Source organism: Pholcus phalangioides, unplaced genomic scaffold, assembly GCF_987345545.1.
Source record: "Pholcus phalangioides strain wild (caught in Gottingen) unplaced genomic scaffold, Ppha-v1.0 ptg000011l_1, whole genome shotgun sequence".
NCBI classification, from domain to species: Eukaryota; Metazoa; Arthropoda; class Arachnida; order Araneae; family Pholcidae; genus Pholcus; species Pholcus phalangioides.
Window position 1 is genome coordinate 35,182,298 of NW_028301604.1, and position 19,233 is coordinate 35,201,530.

At 36.4% G+C, this 19,233-nt stretch overlaps 1 protein-coding gene across 9 annotated transcripts in view; it reads left to right on the forward strand.

The window, feature by feature from the left end:
- Positions 1 to 5,782: 5,782 nt before the first annotated feature.
- The window catches only part of LOC149080384 (protein FAM91A1), a 609,292-nt gene continuing 595,841 nt past the window's right edge, over positions 5,783 to 19,233 (forward strand). For 4 of the 9 annotated variants that reach the window (XR_016193568.1, XM_089239510.1, XM_089239506.1 and 1 more), the window contains exon 1: positions 5,784 to 6,027. Coding sequence is in view for 4 of the 9 variants with exons in the window: in XM_089239506.1 (XP_089095632.1) it covers positions 5,953 to 6,027 (75 nt within the window). In the remaining 5 variants the exon portion in view is untranslated. Of the gene's footprint in view, positions 6,028 to 7,659; positions 7,994 to 19,233 lie in introns of those variants that run through there. The other 5 variants (XM_089239507.1, XM_089239516.1, XM_089239515.1 and 2 more) reach the window with 4 other exon arrangements.

Below are 19,233 nucleotides of genomic sequence, written 5' to 3' on the forward strand. Positions count from 1 at the left end.
TAACCTGGTCTCCGACTGATAGTCTTCTCAACACTGACCACCTTCCAATCAAGCTTTCTATTCCGATAAACTGTAATACTTCATCAATGGTTCGTCATTCCCATTGGCCTTCAATTATCTCGGACTTGAAAAATATCCCATCGTCCGATAATTTTGACGACTTATATACTTTCTTACGCTCTTCTATTTCAAAGCACACTTCGCTTAAACCTCGTAAAAAATTCCCTCGTATCAAAATGGATAGGGATGGTCGATCTCTTCTCATTGAAAAAAAACGTAACTTTCGAAAGTTCCGTTCTTCGCCATCTAATTCCAACTGGATCTTGTACAAACAGAGTGCTGCTAAATTTCGTCGTCATCTGCGTACTCTTCGTCTTAAACTTCTGGCTTTTGAAGTTAAGCCCCATTCTCCCCCTTCAGCTGTATATTCTATTTTGAGGAGAAACCGGTATGTGGCTTCGAAATCTTTTGATTCTTCCCGACTAGTTTTTTCCATTGCTCACAGAGACTTCACGGGTCCAGAGGACCAGATTTCAATTCTAAAAAATTTTCATTTTCCAAACATTTCCCTCCCTCCTCCGAATCAATTCACTGGTCCCCACCATTGTTTTCAACAATGTCCAGATGCGGATTTCTCTTTTCAGGAACTTCGCAGAGCCATAAGATCCGGAAAATCTACTGCACCTGGTCCTGATCACATTCCTCTTCACGCTTTTAAATATCCCCCTGCTAAACGCTTGGAATTTTTGCCCGCCTTCAATAGGATTTGGACTTCTGCCATAATTCCATACTCTTTCAAAGAGGGTAAAATTATTTGTATTCAAAAACCTGGCGAATCCCCATCACATCAGAGTTCTTTTCGCCCTATCACATTGATCAATTCCATAAACAAAATTTTCGAACGCATTATTCTGTTTCGTCTTAATTGGATTTGCCTACGGTTCAAAATTTTTCCGCACTGTTTCTACTGCTTCCGTCCAAAAACCTCTGCCGAGGCCTGTCTCAGAGATATTGTTTCTTATACCTCAGATGCCTTCCGCCAATCTAAGACCTGTTATCTTCTTGCTTTTGATATCAATAAAGCATATGATTCAACCCAACACTCTTTTTTGTTACATAAACTGGCGAGAATGGGTTTGAATGGTCGCTTTTTACTTTGGTTATCTAATTATTTGGGTGGACGGGATCATTTCATTCACTGGCGTGGTTGCTCATCCAATAAGTTTTCACCTTGTTCAGGATTATTACAGGGCTCAACATTGTCTCCTATCTTATTTTCTCTCTTCACTCTTGATATCGTCACCTACTTACCGCCCGACATTAAACTTTTTGTGTATGCAGATGATATTTTCATCATGTATAAATCTAACTGTGAAGCCTACATTGAAGCTCGTATGATGTCTGCAATTAATTGTATCCTTAGGTGGGCGGAGGACAGTGGTCTGTCCATCTCGCTTTCGAAATCTCGTTTTACGATTTTATCTCGGAATCCCACTTCATATGTTCCGAATTTCCAAATCAATGGAAACAGTATCCCGTTTGATCCCTACCTTAAAGTCCTAGGTATTTATTTAGACCGTTCTTTAATCTGGAAAAAACAAATTAATCATCTCAGATCTCGTTGCACTTTCACTCTCAATATTTGTCGTTCTCTTCATCATTTTTCCAGAAATATTCCTTGTTCTATTGTGAAACCTACTTTCATTAACATCATTTCAGCTCTTTTGGGATATGGTTCCATAGTATGGTTAAATGCAGCTAAAACTAACCGTTCGAAATTGGATACTATGTATCATTCTGCAATGAGAGCTACCTTGGGCCTACTACTTTCTACTAGAATACTCAAGATGCGTACCATTTTAGCACTCCCCACTCTGGAGGAAATTCTTCTTCTTAGAAATGGTATTGCATATATTCAGGCTGCTGCTTCTCCTACTCAAGGCTGTGCTGATAACTTCAATTCAATTTTTTCGCATATTGCTCCCAAACTGAAAATCAGACTTTCCCAATTTTTCAGTTCCCTTAATTTCTCATTCTTTCAAACTCTCAGACCAATCTACTCTTTCTATCCTTGGATTTCAAACAAAATCTCGGTTGTCACTGATGACCTGGATTTTCAACAACATAGACATAAGAATATAATCAACATCCTCTTTCAAAATTTCTTGAAATCTTTAGACCGTTCAACGATCATCATCGCTATAGCGATGATGATCGTAACAATAAAGGTCAGGAAATAACGTGATTCTTGATGACCCAAATGAAATATCAGGGCATTTCATGACTTTATTAGCCATGAAGGTCATGAACTGACGTGATTTTTTATGGCGTAAACTATTTTGCGTCATAAAAATCACGAATTTCTTTCCAACTGAAAAATTCTGTTCCGGATGAAAATATCAAAATTATCCAAAATGTTTGTTAATGAACCTTCAGAGGGTGTTTCAAAATTACCCTAGGCCTATTCGTTACTGATTGTCACAAGATAAATGAAGTACTTTTAATTGCGATTTTGTTTTGAATGGAAATGCAAAATTTTTCAATGAGTTCATATAAATTTATCAACGTACGTTATATAAATTATAATTGCATCCATATCATGTTTTTTACGGACGATCAGAAGATCTGTGAAATCTTTCAAAAATTCAAAAGATGCAACGAATTCATTGAGCTAAAAAAAATGAATTTTTTAAAAACTTTTTTTTTCGATAATTATAAATAACGCAAATAATTATATTTATAATTATATTACGATATTTTTCATGGATAAAAAAATAAAATAAAACGAAAAAATAACTGCCATCGGCTAAACTCAGCAAGAGATTAAACGGTAATTGTAATATAACTAATCAATACTTTTGAAGTCCTCATTAAATAACACCAGCTGGTTACCGCTACGATAGCGCGATCGGTAAAGGCATGGCATGAGATACATGGGAACAATCCGAGAACAAACCAGGTTCGACTCCGACGTGCCCCAAAAAGTAGTACTTTTTTTTTCCCCGTCTCTCCGAATAGCGCCATCTATCTTCTGAAAGTCTAACTATTTGCAAATGGTCATTTTTTACGTCATTTCTGACGTTTCCAAAATGGACATAATGACCATTTTATCACGTCATGTTTGAGACATTTTATGACTTCCAAAAAACGTTTTTATTGACGTCAGGCGACAACTTGGGTACTGATGCGTCTAAAAATTCTAATGTTGTCTGCGGTGTTTTTTGTCCCTCTACGAATAGTATGAGAGCATGCCCAAGTTGTCGCCTGACGTCAATAAAAACGTTTTTTGGAAGTCATAAAATGTCTCAAACATGACGTGATAAAATGGTCATTATGTCCATTTTGGAAACGTCAAAAATGACGTAAAAAATGACTATTTGCAAACAGTTAGACTTTCAGAAGATAGATGGCGCTATTCGAAGAGACGGGGAAAAAAGTATCTCTTTCTGGCGCAGGTCGGAGTCGAACTTGGTTCGTTCCCGGATTGTCCCTACGTATCTCACGCCATGCCTTTACCGATCGCGCTATCGTAGCAGTAACCAGCTGATGTTATTTAATGAGGACTTTAAAAGTATTGATTAGTTATATTACAATTGCCGTTTAATCTCTTGCTGAGTTTAGCCGATGCCGATGGCAGTTATTTTTTCGTTTTATTTTATTTTTTTATCCATGACAAATATAGTAATATAATTATAAATATAATTATTTGCGTTATTTATAATTATCGAAAAAAAAAGCTTTTAAAAAAGTCATTTTTTTAGATCAATGAATTCGTTGCATCTTTTTGAATTTTTGACAGATTTCACAGATCTTCTGATCGTCCGTAAAAAGCATTATATGGATGCAATTATAATTTATATAACGTACGTTGATAAATTTATATGAACTCATTGAAAAATTTTGCATTTCCATTCAAAACAAAATCGCAATTAAAAGTACTTCATTTATCTTGTGACAACCACAAACGAATAGGCCTAGGGTAATTTTGAAACACCCTCTGAAGGTTCATTAACAAACATTTTGGATAATTCTGATATTTTCATCCGGAACAGAATTTTTCAGTTGGAAAGAAATTCGTGATTTTTATGACGCAAAATCGTTTAAGCCATAAAAAATCACGTCATTTCATGACCTTCATGGCTAATAAGGTCATGAAATGACCTGATATTTCATTTGGGTCATCAAGAATCACGTTATTTCCTGACCTTTATTGTTCGTGGTCATTAAATGACTTTGAAATGGCGTGATTTTTTTTTTGACTGACGTCATTCAGAGAGAATGACCAAATTTTCACGTCATATTTCACGTCAGGCGACTACTTGGGTGGTGGATTCACTCTCACTCCTCTATATTTACAGGAGAAGCTCTAGCTATCACTATGGGCCTGAGATCATTTATCCCCACCAGGGGCCAACCCGTGGTCCTTTTTTCGGATGCTAAATCAGTTCTTCATGCGATTAATGAATTCTCCAGTCACTCTCCACAGTCATCCACCTCCTTTATTCCCAACTTCTAATGGTTTGTTCTTATACCTGCCATATCTCATTAATTTGGGTCCCTGCACATTCTGGGATAGATTTGAATGAGTCTATTGACAGCTATGTTCGTTCGCTTTCCTCCTCTCCCAGTCCTTACGTCACGCCGGCTCTTTATCCAGAGGACCTACGATCTATGTTACGACTCTCATTTCGTCAATTTATATCTGATTCGCTTAATTCCACCATTCCTGACTTTCAAATTTTCTTCAACTGTTGTAATCAGATTTCTCATCTCTTCTCTAATTCAAAATTTGAACGCCTCTTTTACAAGTTAATCTGTGATAGAGCGCCTCTTAATGCTTACTTGTTTTTCATCAAAAAAGTTAACAGCCCTCTCTGTTCACACTGCCAACTTCCGGAAACTGCGACCCATTTTCTTTTCAACTGCTCCCGCTTCATGCGTCATCGCATTCCATCCTTTTTTGCGTCCTCTCCTCCCATTAAATCTTGGCCTACCTTCATGGCGTCCAACCTCCGCATATCGATTTGTCATTTCGAAAAATTCATTTCGTTAAGTAAAAGATTTATTTAACATTTCTTTCTGGTTTTGAGGTCCTTTCCAACCTAAACACACACTCATCCTGGGACTACATCTCATAACTCACAAAAGTGATCTAGCATCGTCCCCTAGTTCTGAAGAATTTCTTTTCCATATCATCCCATTTCCATTCTTTTTGTTTTTGTAGTAATCTACTACTGCTGTTGTTTTGAATTTTCAATTTTCTTTATTACTAGGGTGACCATACGTCCCGTATTTCCCGGGACAGTCCCGGTATTTTCTGTTTTTTTGGCCGTCCCGACTTTTTGGCAAAAGTGTCCCGGTTTTTCCCGTATTTTACACGAAGCCAACTTGAATTTTTATTCTTTATTGCAGTCAAAGATTGACATTATTGTTCAACTCATAAATTATTTTACGATAATTACAACTATATATGAGAATATTAATCTCCCACATTTGCCTTGAAAGTTTGTCTTTCGTGGAATACATTGTAATTCACTGCAATTTGCATCATTTCCCGCCATTGTGATTTTTCCGTAATTTCAACAATATTTGGCAACTTTGTTTGGTTTTGGCGTTGTTTTTGGCAAAAATTGGCGATGTCCCGTATTTTCCCGTATTTGGAAACGCAATGTCCCGTATTTCTCTCGAGAAAATATGGTCAGCCTATTTATTACCTACCTCACATTACTCTCTCCCAGCCAGGGAATGGTCTCTGCAGCCGATAGCCCTGCTTAATTCAACTGTTACTGTAACTGTAATTTCTCAAAAGAAATTCAATCCTATTGGCCGGATGCGCGAAAAATAAATCTGATCCAAAATTATTCCTAGGTTTACCTTTTTTGTGTGTCGGAATCCAAGCTGCATTTACTTTGAGGGGGCTTTGGACAGAATCTTTGATTTGTTGAGAGATAAATGATGAATGCAGATGTTGAATTGCATATCAGCCAGAATTGTCCCTGGTCAAAATTGCCACAGTCAGTTAAACAGGTGATTATCTGAAACTGTTCAATACCTTACATATGATCCATTATCTTTTTATAGAATTATAAACTACAATTTGTGATGGTGCCTTAACCTTTTTTCCATTCCGCACCCCATAGGCTAATTCGTTTTCTGTTAGAAATGTTAGTTTTTCTGTAATTAATTACATTAATTTATATAAACTCTTTTTTTTACTTATTATTCAATTACTGGTAATTGTTTAAGTTTGGCTTTTTTTTAAATTCAAAAACTAAAATAAGAAGTTAATATTTTCTTTCTTTTTTTTTTTTTGAAATTTGGGAAAAAGATTCAATGAATCGTTCTTTGCTTATTGATTCCAGACGTAATAACAACACATAGGTGTTTGTTCAACTCTTGATTAAAATTTTTGATGTTTTCCTTCAGTCATACTCACGCAGTATCAAATCTATGTGCAGCATGTTAATTACACAAAATACACAAATGTAAACAAATCACGAAATATTTTAAGTATTAATGATATTTGACATGAATGTCCCTCTTCACTTGTTAATACAAGATATACGGAAGACTAGATGTTGTGAAGATATTTATTATTTGAGATGTTAATTTTTTTAAGGAAGAAAAAACTCATCTCCGTTCTCTCCCCGTAAAGGATAGGTATTAATGATATTGTTTTTTAATTGAAACAGAAATCAAATAAAATAATAATCAAATAAATAATAATGAAAAACAACTTTTGCAACATAAATTTCATGTGTCACATTTTCTGCTAGTGAAAGTTGAAAAAATTAAAAGTTAAAATGTCAGTATGAGTCATATTTCTTGAAAAATAGAAAAAATTCAATTTGTTGTCATTTCCAATTTTGCTCAATAATCAGTCAACATGTAATTTTGTTTTCCTTTTCCCACCCCCCAAACATTTTCTCCCGCAACCCTGCGGGCACTCCTGGTATAGATATATAATAGTGATGAAATGTGAACAAGTTGTACACATTTATTTAAAAGGGTTCTACTAGGGTTATAAGGGTTACTTATGTAAAAGGGTTACTAATGTTCTTGAAACTAATATTGTCAAATATTCTATATATGAGGGCCAGTCAAAAAAAGAAAGACAATGATGATATAACTCGCATTTAATATGACTCAAATTACATTGTTAAAGTTAACGTGGATGAGGCGTGATGGAACTTCTTTGGGCATTGTTTTATAAATTTCCTTAGCCCTTTTCAGAGTCATGTTGATGAACAGAATCGTTGGCCCTGAAGCGCTAATTTCATTCATGTAATAAGTTTGCTTGGATCCAGGCCAGAGCAGTGCCGCTTCTGCACATTTTTTGAGTGTAAGCCAATAATATTTTGGTGATGAAAAATTACCCCGGCCTCCTTCAATTTGCACCCTAAGAAATAGTCGTCGTCTGTTGTTTTACTGAGACAAACCAGCTTATATCCCCTAGGACAGAGGCACCTTCTGCAGCATAGTTTGCAGGATTCAAAATCGGGGCCTGAGCCCAGTGGCAAAACCAGGGGTTGGGGACGTTTGCCCCTTCCCAAGAGCCTTCAAGCAAAAATAATTCTGGTTACTTCATTTTTTCCCCTTTTATTCGTTAATTATTTTTTTCTTCTGAAATTTCATTTTGCTGATACTTGTGCTCCCTAGGAAGTGTGACCTTTGATCTTTCTTCTGGTGGTTAGGTCTAAAGAGAATAATAGCCATAGCCGGAGGAGTGTCAGTTCTATTCCCGCCAAAGGTAGCCTAGGTTCTGTGGGGATTCCATGCAATTCAGCCGTCATGCTGCCTTCCCGGTGCAACTCACCCATGCATATTCCTAGCACCCAAGAGCACATGTGTAATTTTTTGCAAGGGAGAGGGTCGAACGTAAACTCTTCAGTTTTCTTGGTAATGCACAATGCAGCACACGCCCATTGAATAAAATGAATCATCCTTTTCTAGCCACTCCATAGCTGGATCTTTGAAAAAGAAAAAAAATTTGGTAAGTGAACATTTTAATGTTTTAAAGTAGGTGGGTGTGTGAAGAAAATAAATTGTAGAACTCTTGTAGTACAGCTAGAGTTTTCCCAAGGAATGAAGCTGCATTCTCTTACAGATTCACTGATAATGACATTAACAGGGACCAAGAGGCGCATTTATGATTTGGCCGCTTGCGGGCTATACGAATTGTCTTTTTCCCCCAATTCTAGTCTAATTTTCTTGACTACTCTTTCCTCGAATTTGCCACCCTGTGCAATAACCCACTTGACCTCCCTTCACCTGTACACCTGTGATTCAGTAAATTAATGATGGAGCAGCTTATACACCAAAGCTGCTAAGTCACTCTTTTGGTCGCTCCCATGCTCACACATTCTTTAAGTCACTCATTTCATCATTCTTGTATATTTTTCTGATCACTCACATGCTTGCACATGCTCTAGGTCACTTTTTTTCATTGCTGGGTTACTCTTTTCATCATTTACGCATGCTCTAGGTTATTCTCAGTGGCGTCAGAGCCGTGGGTGCCACCCGCAGTACTTTGTAGCACGGGTTGGAGCACCCACAGAATTGATTTGAGAAATAAAAATCTCATACATAGATTTCTCATTTTTTTCGCAAAGATCGAACATAAAAAAATTGAAAAGAAAAACTACTCGTTTCCCTCCTATGCATCTTGAATCTTGCTGGAGCCTCTGGTTTCGAAACACATTGATATATCCTCTAGGTGCCGATAAAGGAGGGCCCACCCTTCTTTCTCACAAGACTCTCTTTCACTTGTGTCAAAGATCCCAGGTGTTTGCCTAAGGGATGGAGGGTATCCAGACACCATATGTTTTACCGGGGGCATTGGGACTGCTTGAGTAGGCCTACCCGGCTTGTTTCATCTATACGTGTCCAGTAGTTATTTGCGATGTCAAGCACCTAGGAAGAGTATTTTTGTAGAGAAAGAAAGAGCACACATCTCCTCTTATTTTCTTGTTTGTGTCTGGGCAAGTGTCCCTCCTTTGCCTCAGGATAAAAGCGTTTTTTAAAATAAATGAAACTCTGCATTGTTGGTGCGATCCAGACACATGTTTAAGTGGACCATTTGAATGCCCAAGAGAATGCAGGATTTTTTTAGAAAAATTTGTCTCGTTGTTTGTGACTGATACCGACAAATATATGGGGTAATTTGCTTATATGATCTTGACAGAGCAGCTTGGCCATTATGTCGTTCCTTTCCTCTAAACTGTTCATCAAGATAAGACTTCTTCTGCGTGCTTGGACCTTCTTTTTGAAGCAACTAGAATCACCACTGATATCTAAAATTCCCATTGAACCACTGATATCTAAAATTCTTTATGTAAAAAACGTCATTATATTAATAGATAGCGAAAGGTTCCACGCTGGGCAGGGGCAGCTTGGGTGCTAAATCAAGAAAAAATAGAATTATAGCAGAAAAACTTAGGGAAAAAAAATGTTTTGTCTGTCAGAGGCACCAACATGAAGAAAACATTGAGGGAATTGAAAGTAGTCAATCGCAGTAGTGTATTTACAGGGGGGCTGAGCGGGCTATAGCCCAGGGCGGCAAATTCGGAGGGGCGGCGAATTTTGGAGCATAGAAAGAGGGACGAGGAAAACTTTTTTTAAATTCATTTTTTGTAAACATGTGGAAGTGTTGTGTGTCATTTCTATGGTAAATAATATATAATTATTATAAACTGTATTGTTTATTTTTTGTTTTTTCTCCAGAATGTCGTTCAAGTAAAAAAATATATTTGTCTAACCTCTTCCTATTTACAGTGTTATTCATCTCCTTTCCAAATAGTATTGTCACAAGTAGGGGTGGGAAGGTGAGTAGGCGTCCAGTGAAGCAAAGCAGCACTCATTCCAGGTTACTAAAGGTGCTGGAAAAAAAACAAACAAGAGTTCAGCCGGCATTCCCTAAAGAAAGGGGGGGGGTACCTGTCTATGGGGGATGTTGGTACCAACACCTTCTAGAGCAGAAAGCCTCCTCCCGATATTAGTGGCGTCGCACAGTGGTGCGTTTTACGGAAAACGTGGCCAAAACTCTTTACTCAACTTGAAATTGGTTGCATATTTTTGAAAACTGTTTGGAACAATAAATATTTATGCTTTTTTAACTGCATCGTGCAAATTATATGATTAAAAGGATTTTAAGGATATGAAATGGATAAAAAATATGTTTGTATTATGGCTATGGATAGAATTGCGATAAAAAACATAGCATGGATTTATTCATGATATCTCATCATCATATATATGACATTTGAATTGCAGTAACATGTAAGAATATTGTTGAGAGATGTATTAAAAACTTATAACATAAAAATGTTGCATTAAAAAAAATTGATTAAGAATTCAACAAGTAAAAACAGGAAGTTAAAATAAGCATATAAAACGTAATTTAAACACAGAAATTTTTAATAAAAATGTAATGGATGGAAAAATGTTTCTGATCATGGTCTGGGTGTAAAATCTTATGGTCACAACGATATATTAATGTGTATCATAATATTATGATCATATTATGATTTATTAACAACTATAGTTTGTTTCAGGTTAACTTTGCAGTGGAGAGAAAGGTAGAAAGTGTATTCCTTCGCCGCAAAATATAGGCCTAGTTCTCATACATCGGAGGTTTATGATGATCATTTATATAGAATATTTCAAATTTTTTTATGATTTTGAAAAAGATAATGAAAAAATACCGTTTTGAACCAATGTATATTTGTTTAAAATTTTTAAATTAGAAAAATATTGGTTACCATTATCAAAAATCCATGGCGAGCTCAAGAATATTTTGGCACAATTTCCAAGAAATTTTCCCCGCCAATATTACTATCGTGCTTTTTTTTGGTTGCACAATTATATATTTTATATCGTCATTTTGTTGAATTTTCCAATAGATACAATATTTCATTCAGTTTTACATGTGGTTATAGGCCTACACACCCAGACGAATATTCAATCAGTTTTTTTTCTCCCGAAAATAGCCTTCAATGAATTCAGATATTCACTCATAGATTACAGGAAGTGTCCCTCTTTCACGACAGTGCCGATACCGTTGTGAGAGGCTCTCTTTATGGGTGTAGGTTACGGTTCCAGACACCCCCCTTTTTTTTATATCTTTCTTGCCGTGTTCGTAGGATAGGGGTGGTTTCTGAATTCCAATAGCCGATAGCGGAATGTGTTGACATAAGTAATGTCTCTTTTTCACCCACACCAACGCCATCTCCCCCACAGCAGAGGCTGTTCCTCCAGATGCCCCTTCAGTGTCTCTCCAGATAAATATAAATAAGCAAGAGAGAGAGACCCACAATGGTTTAGGCTTGCAGTGTATTTTTTTTTTCTGTGAAAGTTGTATCTTTTTGGCAATAATTGAAAAAGAAGAGGAATTTTGGATTACAGATGGCCTGATGGAACACATTTAGGAGCAACAACAATTAATAAGTACTAGAGAATCCGATAGTTCTACAACTTCAAGTGAGGATTCCTTAGAATGGGAATCCGTAAAAAATGATTAAAACTGTAGTGATAACAAGTGGCATCAACGTATATGCGTTCGGGTGGGTTAGCGACGGAAATTTCGGCAAGAAAAGTGAGTAAAAGAATTCTAAATTTTTCCGTATCATTTTTATTATTATTTGGGGCTATTCCCTAATTCAAACGTGAAAACCGGGTTAATAGGAGTTACTAAGATACTTTTCAATAAAAAAAAAATGATTTCAAAAACCGCACTTTAATTTCTGAAAGTATCGACAGTGATTTTTTTTTTTCATTAACTAATTTTTTGTTACTAACTGACTGCAATTTTTTCTACAAGCATTACGTTACACATAAAAAATATTTTTTTCTGCGAGATTGGCGAGAATCGGCCATACCTTACCGAGGCCGCGCATCGATACATAGGTTAAGAAGCTTCCGTTGTCATTACAACGAGTGATGCTGTTCCCTCGTAGCTTCCTCTTCACTGCAAAGTTACCCTGAAACGGACTATAGCTATAATACCCTGCGTTGCCCAGGTTTTCTCAACATACTGGGAGCACTGAAAAAGTGACAAAAAAACCATTGTAAAGGAATAAACATGTCAGAGGCGCATTGTTAGGGAACCGCGGTGAACAAAGTCAACATTCCGAAAGTCATTGTTGATGCCCAAGAACCATTGTGGCCCGACAATTTCGGGCATGTGACCTGTTTTAACGAACTTTTATAGTAGCCTATCTTTCAAGTCGGGTCCTGTTTCGTTTACAGTGTATGTAAAATTGGTAAGGACCTATCAAAAATTGTGGATTTGTAGAGAGAACATATACACAGACAGACACACAGAAAATTAATTTTATATATATATGTAGATATTGCTGAAATAGTCAAAACTAGTTTTGGATTATTGAAGACGTTTTGCGGTATATATAATATTAAAAATTTTCTTCGTTGTTTCCTTATGCTAAATATGAATGGATTATAAAAAGTTATTAATTCATGCATGACATCTTGAGAATTTATTTAAGTTTTTGATGTATTTACTGTTTCCCTAATAAATCAGTTATTTTCCTTCTTTTTATTCTCTTATTAGTCCCATTAAATTCTATGTGTTCGCCACCGATTACTTCTGTGTACAGTACTTCACAGAAAATGAGAACGTTTGTTAAGGCCAGTCGAGCCTTGCAATTCATTCAATTCATTCATTTAGCGTTTTATCTACACCCTTCAAATTTTACTCAATTTAAACATTTAAAACTTCATTCTGTGTTCATTTCTTTAAGCGATTTTCTAAATTGGTGATTGCTGCTTAAAATTTGAGCTATGATCCTTTTATAAGTATTTCGTTAAAAATTAAATTTTTTTCAGAAAGAAGCACCTTCAGTTTGAAACTAAAAAAGACAAAAAAAAAATCTGGGGCATGTTTTTCATTTTTCACTGTTAAAGCTCAAATAATCTGCTGTTATCAGAGCAATAATCTGCCATTTTTAAAGAAATTCAAGAACGAAATTCAAAATGTATTTCTGAATTGCTAACACACTTGAAAGAAAAGAAATAACTGCCTAAAATTCCCTGGGTTGCTACGAAATTTCTGAACGAGAGCGGCTTTGTAAAAGGTTTAGATTGATGGCAGTATACTGCTACTTGAATTACCACATTGGAGCTCCTTCTAAGCGAAAACTAAGAGGTGATGAACGGAAAAAAACATACGTAGAGAAGCCGGGGTTTATTCACTCTCCATCTGTGAAGAAATCGGGGTCAAACGGCAAAACTTTTTTTTGGGGTTTTGACCACGATTTTTGCAAAATGCACCACTATGCGTCGTCGAGATCCGTCCTGGAAACCCATCTTCCCTGTAAGATCATTTTTCAGCAGCACCACACACTATAACCGCCGATGTTATATATTTGACCCACATTGCTATTGTAATTTTTCTTGATGTTATAGAAAAAGAGGTCGCATTAGTAAAGAATTTAGCACTCGAATAGAGGAGTTTATACTTATAATTCAACATTGTTTATAAATTTGATTATTCAGACCTGTCAAATTGAAATTTTGGAAAATTGTCTGTAAACTAATGAACATACCAAGTTTTTGAAACCATGAAGTTTCCTGATGAATTTTTAGTCACTGATTTTAAACATGACTCATTTTGAATATCATGTAAAAAGTTTTAGCAAAAATTGATTTCGGTATAACAGGAGAAAATCTATAAAATATGTATTATTCTAAACTTTTAAATACTAAATTAACTTTTCACAGAATCTATACCACCGTGGGGCTCCGTGTGAACTCCCGGGTAAATTTGAGAAAAATAATAATCAATATTTTTGAATAATAAAAATAAATCATTAACTTTGATGAATAAATAAAAAATTGGCCTACGGGGCTTTGCCATAGAAATTATATGCAGTAAAGGGCTCCGTTGATCAAGAAAGGGTGAGAGAGAACCGCTGCTCTATACTATTATTATATTTTGTATTATGTAGCTTTCAATATAAAAGCAGCATAGGGAACAGAACAAAAATGGAAGAAACAAAAGCAGCTTAATAAGAATTTCCTTGTTTCTAAATATTTACTGCGATATTTGAATTTGAAAATCAAAGGAAAGTTGGGGGAAAAGCCAGCAAAAACTAACGGACAAGAAATTTTTGAATTCAGATATCTCTGCAAATATTGCACTTAGAAACGTGGAAATTTCTTCGTTGTCACCAGAAGAGACAGGGCAACAACTTTTTAATTCGGTTTTTGGGCACAGGTGCCCCATATAAAAAGTTAATTTTTTTTTATTTCAATAACTATACAATCCCTTGAAACATGAATGACGTAGCTGAAATTCCTGACTTCGCACATTTACATTCCGCAAGAATGAGTTAAATATCAGCCACCGTTTTCTTGCTATTCCCATTTTGAAAACCGTGTGGCGATTGTGGGACACTATGTATATTCAAGTAATGTAAGCACATTCAAATGACACGAAACCACTGGCGGGCCCCGTCTAGAATTTTAATTGGTTCATGAAACCATTTTTAAAAAGTATTTCATTATTACAAAATACACCTTAGGACGCGCTGTTAAAAATGGTATGTATAGTTCTTATGCAATGCGCGCGCATTTTTCATTTTGTGTTGCTAGGACTATAACCAAGTACGCAGAAAGTATCTCGGCACCATTACAGTATACACCATTGATAACATAGATATGATAATATACAATACCGCTTTTTGTTTTGCTTTGTTTATGATTTGTTAATAATGGCATGGGAAGGGGGGGGAAGGTAAAAAAGTTGAACTGAAATTAGAAGGGGCGGCAAAATTTGTATAGCCCACAGGCGGCAAAAACAATAATACAGCCCTGGTCAATCGCCCCGTATATATGGGACTCGAGCCTGTACTCTGTGGGTGGGGCAGGCGAACGTTGCATTGCATTTTATATTCATTAATTATCGGCGGCGCCCCCACAGAATTTATTGCGGAATGCGGCTGAATAGTCTCAGCTACATTATTTTGCGCCCCCACAACTTTGAAATTCGATAATTTTGTAATGTGTTCTTTGTCCCCACAGAAAACTGCCACCCCCTAAATTTTTCCACCCGGGGCAGTTGTTCCCCATACCTCCCTATAGTTCCATAGTTCCCTCTCATACATAGGCAGGACCTATCAGTAAAATTCAAACTATAAATGATTCGCAGGAAAAAAAAAATTTTGTGCATTTTGTGTCTAGCTGAGAAATAATACAGCGGCGGGTTCTCAGGGTCATTTTACAGCTTATAAGCCAGAAGAGCGCCGAAACTATGTGCCACACTGTTGACAATTTCCCTTGATGCTGGGACCCCACATCTTGGTCTACCCCGCTCCAGGCTAGCTTCTTTCACTGAATTCCAGACCTGGATTTTTCGCACCTCCCACCTCCTCCAAATGTAAACACTGTGTTTAGTGCAAAATTAAAAACTAAATTTCCTATTCCTTGGAACAAGAGCCACATCATAAACTTGAACGCATAACTCTCTGTACTGCACCTTACACATTAGGGAAAATTTATCATGCAAGTAGTTAGCCTTTTCGCTTGTATCATGCAAAAACATATTTGTTGGAAAGTGCTTGCTAGATGCTCAGAACTGATTCGTAATAACATGAACTTTTACTTGATTACAAGGGCGTAGCAGGAGGGGGGACTTGTGGGTCTGCCCTGCCCCCCCCCCCCCCCCCGCCGCCAAAATGTGAGAAAATCACCGAGAAAGGGAAAAAGATGGCTAATGAAATCTATTGTTCTATCACTTTGCCCCCCCCCCTCCCCCGAACAAAATTTCTGGCTACGCCCGTGCATGATTATTTGAATTCACTCGGGGAGTGGAAAGAATGATTCTCCCCTCCCCCCCCCCCAAAAAAAAATTTGGTACTGGCAGGGCTCCAGCCCAAAAGCCCAGTTTTTCACCTTACAAATTCACTATACAATGTCTGGTCTGGGGGGTCAGGGTCCTGCTGTAGCATTTGGGAGCCCATGGGGGGTACAGAGAATATCTTCCGTAAAATCTTGCGTTACTAATGTTAAAAAATGATCATTCTAAGATGAAGGAATTTTTAATTAAAATATTTTCTCTTCGATTTTTTTCAAGCCATCTATTTCTGATCACCTGGAAAACAGCAACAGCAAGCCTTTGTCCCTTCCCTGCATACTCTTCTGGAGCAAGTGATTCCTGAAGAGGTGTGCCGTGCAATCGGTCAGGGAGGGGCAGGGTGCGTTATATGAACAGTATTTCTGAGGTAGAATTCAGTGGCGGCTCCTGGCAAGAATTCTTTTTAGGAAGGGGTTTGCTGAATCAAATATTCATTTTTAGGCACAGGTGGTCAATTTTCAAAAATATGATTTTTGTAATTAATTTCTTTAATAACAAACTTGTTGTAATTAATTTGTTAGATAATTTGTGATTAAAATTTTTTGCGACATTACATTTATATCCACATAAAACTTGAAGCGCCAAATTAAGTCTATTTTTAGTCATCTAAATGTTATGTATAGTATTTTTCATATTTTCCTGGAACACAAATTGAATGCAGGAAAAAATTTTCTGTTTCGTAACAAATGAATGATTCACTATTCTCATACGCTGCAGTAAAATATTAATTTTTTTTGCATATTTTCAAATTTTTTTTTGTGTTTCAGTTTTTTTTTGTCATGTTTTATGTTATCCACACTCGAATACATTAAATTATCATTCAGACGTTTCAAGGCATTAAACTGATGGCTCTAGGAAAGGGGGAGGGGATTCCTTCTAGCCTTTATGACAAGCTGCCCCTAGTAGAAGTATATTCAACGCGATAAAGGACTGTAATTATCAATTCACATATCACAGAATTTTAGGAATGTCACTGGTGTGCATAGGGATATTTGACATTCCTAAAATTCATGAAAAAAGATCAAGCCAGGAAGCAATGCGTAAACAAAAGGATAAGTGATAAAATTTTGACGTGAGCGAAAATCTATGATAACGAGATGTAGCCTATGCACAGTAGTTTTCTTAACAATACCGACTCCTAAGATTTTTCTTCTAGTACAATTAAAGAGGAGATATACACATTCCAATCAAGGGAAGTTTCCTTGGAGGTTTTAAATGTAAACATTCCTCCCCGTTGTGGGGGCCGAAAGATCAGACCGAGGTCTAATTATTTTTCCAGATTTTCCATGCGATAAATATATTTGAAAGACAGGAATGCCGGAACATATCTGCTCATGTTGCTACAGCAATACCAATCGCCATTTGAAAATAGCTCAAATGTTGCACTGAAAACGCTTTTTTTTTAAAATTATAATTTTTGAAGACATATCCGTGGGACCCTTTCCTTGTAAGGAGTTGCATTGCTGTAGCTCTTTTTGTTTGCAAATCATTTCAGGTCCAAGGGACTTTCCCATACACCCTATATGTCCATTAACAATGAGAATAAAATGAGCATCATAGAATCTCTAACACAACGGTAGTCATAGCAATAGACTGGAGACAGTACATTTCATCGCTGATTTCAGATGGATCTCAATCCTTTGAGTGGCATTAAGATATCGCACCTCCTTATTTTAGCATTGGCAAGCCCAAATATTTTGTAAAGTTAATCCCTCTCTCAGTGGAACACTTTTCCCTATATCAATGGTTCATAAACTTTTGTCAACCACGGCTTCCTTGCCTAATTCGAGATACGTCAGCGGCTCTTCAGGATAGATTAATAGATATTTTCCTGTATAAAAGAACTTCTTCAAAGCATAAATAGGTGCACAAATGAATATCTCACTCTCGCTATGACACCCCACATAAAGGTTGCAGATGTCCCTAGAAACAGTGACGCACACTTTGAAAACACTAATCTATACCCATTACTTTTTCATTACTTTATATACTCATTTACTGCTGAAAATCATAAGGAAGCTTATTGCTATTATGCCGTGTAAAGGGTTAAAAGACATCAATCAATAGTCTCATCAATGTAGTTAAAAAGTAGAAAAAAAGTCGCTGGGAAAATAAAAGTTGTAAAATAAAACAAAAATGAATAAATAAATGCAATAATGGCATAGCTTTGTTATCTGAAGTTTATATCGCAAAAAAAAAAAATCAGACTACAGAATTGTTTATTCCAGTGCTATTATCAAAATTAAAATTCAAAGCTCAACATAAGTTTAAACAAACAAATACAGACACAAACATTTAATTTAAAAAAACATCCTAGTGAAATGAGATGCTGTATATTGAGATTCAAAGAGGAAGGAGAAATGGTTCGACGTTTGTTTTTTCATTTTTTACGACTTCTGGCAGTGTGATGGAGAATTTGTGAAGGAAAAAAACACATAAATGATTTCAAAATAAAAAGAAATTATACATAACATTTTAATTATCATTATGCAGTTATCGTCTAAAACTGTGTTTCTCAACCGCGACGTGACATCAATCGTACCGGACCACGAGAATATATGCATTACTCTTTCATTTTTCAAGCATTTCCACGAATAACTAATTGGTTTATTTCACTATTATGGTACATATTATTTTAATTTTTCAGTCTAAAAATCATTTACAAGATGAAAAACCCTCCCAGAACAAAGGCTTGCAGCCGCATTTGCAAATTATAAGAATTTTGAGGATCCCTCTTCCCCTTATCGCACTGGAAACCCTTCGTTTTGTTGCAAGGCCCCAAGGAAGGGAAACATGTCTCTGGTCCTTCCCTCTCCCCTGGAAACTAGTATTTTTAATTGTATTTTTTTCTTCATTTTCGTATTTTTGAGTATCTGTCTTCATGAGACCCAAACAATACAGAAGAAGTGGGGAATGTTTTTCCATACTTTCCGTCCCTTTTCCCCGAAAATATCCTACTGCTTTAGGGCTCTGTTGACAATCAGATGACCCTGTTTGCCATGAATGTCAGTTTGCCATTGTCGGCATCACAGAAGATGACCTGAAGAAATAATGCCATGAGAAACCTCGGTATCCCACGTTCCTTGGAGACTAGAAAAACATCTGTGCTACTCGCCAAGCTTCATAACTTCAAAGGGGAATAAGTTTCTTTTTTTCCTCGGAGCCAAATATTTCTATAGGGAGTAGAAAAAATCATTTTGCAAGACTCATTGAACACATGCGTTTAATTAACAATATTGAGGCTGTCTGTCTTTTTTTTACTCGGCGAAAAGAGAGCCGCTGATAGCATGCAATTAGTGTGCGGCTAAAATTCCCTGACTGTTTTCTTGAATAGATATACAGTATACCTACAACATGAGGGG